Here is a 4,513-nt window from a genome sequence, read left to right as displayed (position 1 = left end):
ATCATTTAATAGGATAAGGAAAGTCGTGTGATGTTCACACCAGATTTTTTTTTTTTTTTTTTAATTTAAGCAAGTTTTGTATACCTAGGTACGTACTTATTTGTAAACTTTACCTATGAAACATATAAGACCTTGATGTTTGGACTGCGAGAGTAAAGGGACTTTTCAGTCTCATCCTGGCAGTATAAACTGGGTATATTTTATTCTAATCCTCATTTAATTTTCCGCAGGTATGTATCTTGGGTTGTGCGATACATCCAGGAGTTCTAATCTCAGGTCTGAAAAATCAATATGAATAAATACACGACTCACAAGATGGGTGACTGTCTCAATAGGTGGGTGACTTTATTTCAAAATATGGGTGACTACTCACATGTAAAGATGGGTGACTCTATCAGCTGGACGAGCTTATCGATTTCGGTGAGAAATTCGAGCGTGATTTCGACGTCTCCGAAGAGTCGGAGTAGATCACACACATGTTCGTAGTTCTGTGTCAGGAGACAGAGGGCGATCAGGGCCACCGGGCTGTGGGTCCAGGAGTGGTATAGGACTTTGAACAGATCACAGCTTTCCTGGGAAGTTTTGTCCCAACCAGCTACGCGACTGGTTACGCTGGTCACCCTGCCTACGCAGCTGGTTACGCCAGCTACGGCGCGGGTTACGCTGGTCAAGGGTACGCCGCTGGTCACAACTACGCGACTGGTCTGAGCCATAGCGTTGGTTATCCGAAACTGGGACTAGGACATCATGGATATGGTAAGAATGAAGGTAGAAACATACTACCATCACGTCACGTTACGTGAACTCATGGGGAGTCAGAAAGATGTACCTAGTTCAAAGTTTCTGGGTTTCTATGGTTACCCAGCGGCCGGTTACTATGGTAACGAAGTCTAAATTGTTTACTAAATTTGAATGTATTTTGTTTACATTTTCATGTGGTTTCTATGGTTACCCAGCAGGTAGTTACTATGGTTACCAAGTCTAGATTGTTTACTAATTGAACATATTTTGTTTACATTTTCCAGGCGGTTTCTATGGTTACCCAGCAGGTGGTTACTATGGTTACCAAGTCTGGATTGTTTACTAATTGAAACTCTTTGAACTTTTTCATTAGAACGGCAATTAAAAATTTAATTTTCGACCTTTTAAAGTTACTTTTTCGGAGTTTTGACCTCAGATTGGGATTTTTCACAACTTTTTACGAAGGAATCGACCCTTTATTAATAATATTTTCCCAATTGCAACTCCTCCATTGTTTCTTCATTGTTTCAACTCCTTCATTTCACTCCTCCATTGTTTCAACTCCTTCATTTCATGACCAATATCATTGAAGGAAGAGTATTGGGGAAGAGATTCGACCTAGAGGAAGACCCTGGAAATCCTATTTTGACGATATTCAACAACTCATGGGCTGTTCTTCATGCTGTTCTTAAAGAGAGCAGCAACAGACAGACATGATTGGCTACAAAGTTATTTCATAACTTTATAACCTAGGATGTCTAATATAAACATATTTGATAATAATGATTGGCTACACCGACAAGACCTTGCCTTTCGATCCTGATGATAAATTAGCTTGGAGGGGAGCACGTCTGCCTTGTAAGCGCTGGGTCGCGGGTTCGATTCCCGCCCGGGGCGGATTTTATCCTGAAGGGATAAGGTTCGTTCTCGGAGAGGTTGGCTTTCTCCTATCCTGTCTTCCTTCTCTCTTCGCTTTCGGGACGATAAGACATTCACTGTTACAGTTCCCTCTATGTAAAGTCTCTTGAAAAAAAAAAAAAAAAACAAAAAAACAAAACAAAAAAAAAAAAAAAAAAAAAAAAAAAAAAAAAAAAAAAAAAAAAAAAAAAAAAAAAAAAAAAAACAAACAAACAAACTTACTTTAGTTTTCAACTCTTTCAGTTGTGTTCTCAATTGAAACAGCTCAGAAGACGTCAGCAGTATTGTGTTCAGGGATTCTATCATACACGATAGAAACCTCATATCTGTCTCTTGTAGCAGTATGGTTGCTATAGACTTGTATATGGATTCTGCATCTAAGAGCACACATAACTGTCTGAAAATAGAAAACAAACCATTAGTTATCACTGAAGTTAAGCAACGTTGTGCGAGGTTGGTATCCGGATACCTTATGTCTCTTGTAGCAGTATGGTAGCTACAGACTTGTATATGGCACGCATAGTTGTCTGAAAATAGAAAACAAACCATCAGTTATCACTGAAGTTAAGCAACGTTGTGCGTGGTTGGTATTCAGATACACCATCTGGAAAATCTTCGCCTAAAAATACACAAAGCACGGCTGTCTAGAAACATAAAAAAAGCATCAGTTCCCAGAGGACCAGTGACCAGTGGTGTTATAGGATTAGGTTAAACACAAAAATCTGGTGTGAACATCACACGACTTTCCTTATCCTATTGAATGGTGCTTATTTGGATGTTCTGTTGTAACATTTACAATATCTTTAACCGTATAGTCGATATAGCTGAAAACCGCCAAAAAGCGGTCGAAACCCGCAAAAAGCGGTCAAAATACCGCCAACCGCGGCACCTATTTTAACCAAACGTTTTGTGTTGCATCCTTGTCACATGTTCACATCCTTGTGAACTTCATAGACCAATTCATTAATTTGAAGAAGAAAATTTTGATCTGAGATTCAAACGCTGAGAAAACTTCTGACTAATCTACAGGTTTGTAGGATGACAGCTTTTTGTATAACACTGACTTTGGAGTTTGGATGGATTGATGTTCAGCAGATATTTTAAGAAATCCTTATTATTAATATTATTATTTCATATTCCTTAATATCCACTCACACACTTATCCGTCACGGATAAGTTCCGTAATCTTTACCTTGCTTGTTCCATATTACTTTACATTGGACAAGTATTTTTGGACCTTTTTAAAGAAAGTTTTATTTAAAATAATAAGTAGTAATAATAAACATCGTTTTATAAATCTTTAGTTTTGCGATAAACAATATCATAATATATTATACATATGTATAATAACTAAAACATAAATACTAAAACGGTGTATACCTGCCTCGGTGGTGTAGTGGTCAAGACGCTCGCCTGGTAATCAGGAGAACGTAGGTTCAATCCCACTTGGTTTTTAAATCTTGGACGGGTTCTTTTTTTAAGAGGGTTGACAGAGGGAACTGTAACTGCTATGGTCTTACTGTCCCGAAATCGAAGATAGAAGGAAGACAGGATAGGAGAAAACCAGTCGTTCCGAGAACGAACATTATCGTTTCCGGATAAAATTCGCCCCCGGACGGGAATCGAACCCGTGGCCTAGCGCTTACGAGGCAGACGCGCTACCCTCCAAGCTAACTAGGCTGGCGGAATGGTTCTTTAGAGCTAAGTTAATGATTTTTTAACTACCAGCTAGGCTGGTTAGGTGGTGCCTTGTTTTATAGGGAAAAATTTGGACCAATTTCAATACTTTCTCAAAACTAGTATAGTAGAATCACACCCTTTTCCCACACACACACACACACACACACACACACACACACACACACACACACACACACACACACACACACACACACACACACACATTCATTTTATATATTAGATAAGAAAGGGGGTACTTCGAGTAGTCTGTGGGAAATTATGAAAGTGGTCCGTGGCTTGAGCAAGTTTGGGAACCCCTGGCATAGAGAATATCTCTTTGACCTAGCTATACCGAAATCTTAATAATAGCTTTGGATTACTAAATACAACCTACAACTTTATAAAGTAACGTAGATTTAATCCCTTTTCCAGCAGTGCGTTAACTCTCTCTCGAGTGTTGAATTCTTTATGTTGGCTTCGTACTTTGATGAAGAGTTCTAGGAGAGAATGGAAGTCTTTGGACCAATAGTTCCAACGGTTATCACACTAGACTTGCACGCTCACAGTCCCGGGTTCGACGTTCACACTTGTAAATTCTTCACTCCCTTTTCTAACAGGGCGTTAACTCTCTCTCGAGCTTTGAATTCTTTATGCTGGCTTCTCACTTTGATGAAGAGTTCTAATAGGGAATGGAAATCGATGTTATCCTTTACGAGTTGCTTACGAGACAAGTTGAGTTTGGTGGTGGATAGGGATGGTCTGGAAAAAAAAGGAAAGAAAAGAATTGGTAATGCTGTGATGCCCACTAAAGTTGTGAAATAGCTCTCTGCTTGACCACAAAGATTCATGATTTGATTTTAATATTTTTATTTTATTTTTGGGGATTTAATAGAGGGAACTCTAATTTCCCTGAGGTTTTCCCTTGCTGAAGAAAAAGAAAAGGTTGAGTGCGAAGGGCATCCATTCGTAAAATTTTTGTAGCCAAAACCAAATGTCCACCTTTGAGATCACTCTGGGGCTAACAAAAAAGTTGCGCTTACTTAGGTGATGCTTTTAAGTCAAAGAGCAGAAAAAAAATGAGGAACGTCACTACTCTTTGAACTTTTTCATTAGAACGGCAAATGAAAATTAAATTTTCGACCTTCTAAAGTTATGTTTTTAGCCAGCCTAGTTA

At 38.8% G+C, this 4,513-nt stretch overlaps 1 protein-coding gene across 1 annotated transcript; it reads right to left on the bottom strand.

The window, feature by feature from the left end:
- Positions 1–216: 216 nt before the first annotated feature.
- On the bottom strand, positions 217–2,059 carry LOC108252342 (protein VAC14 homolog). The gene is made up of 3 exons (XM_026823253.1): positions 1,882–2,059; positions 374–572; positions 217–278 (listed from the first exon to the last, which is right to left on the bottom strand). Exons 1-3 carry the CDS (start codon positions 1,981–1,983, stop codon positions 217–219), a joined length of 363 nt encoding a protein of 120 aa, XP_026679054.1. The 5' UTR covers positions 1,984–2,059.
- Positions 2,060–4,513: the final 2,454 nt, after the last annotated feature.

The sequence above is a fragment of the Diaphorina citri genome, unplaced genomic scaffold (assembly GCF_000475195.1).
Source record: "Diaphorina citri unplaced genomic scaffold, Diaci psyllid genome assembly version 1.1 scaffold429, whole genome shotgun sequence".
Lineage (NCBI taxonomy): Eukaryota > Metazoa > Arthropoda > Insecta > Hemiptera > Psyllidae > Diaphorina > Diaphorina citri.
The sequence above is the reverse complement of the archived record's forward strand: the minus strand, read 5'-3'. Positions and strand labels throughout refer to the sequence as shown.

Coding starts and splice junctions, on each gene's coding strand:
- LOC108252342 (XM_026823253.1), bottom strand. CDS start 1,983: ATGAGGTTTCTATCGTGTATGATAGAATCCCTGAACACAATACTGCTG. Junction 573..1,881: donor TGAAAGAGTTGAAAACTAAA/GTAAGTTTGTTT, acceptor AAAACTTCCCAG/GAAAGCTGTGATCTGTTCAA. Junction 279..373: donor AGAGTCACCCATCTTTACAT/GTGAGTAGTCAC, acceptor TTGATTTTTCAG/ACCTGAGATTAGAACTCCTG.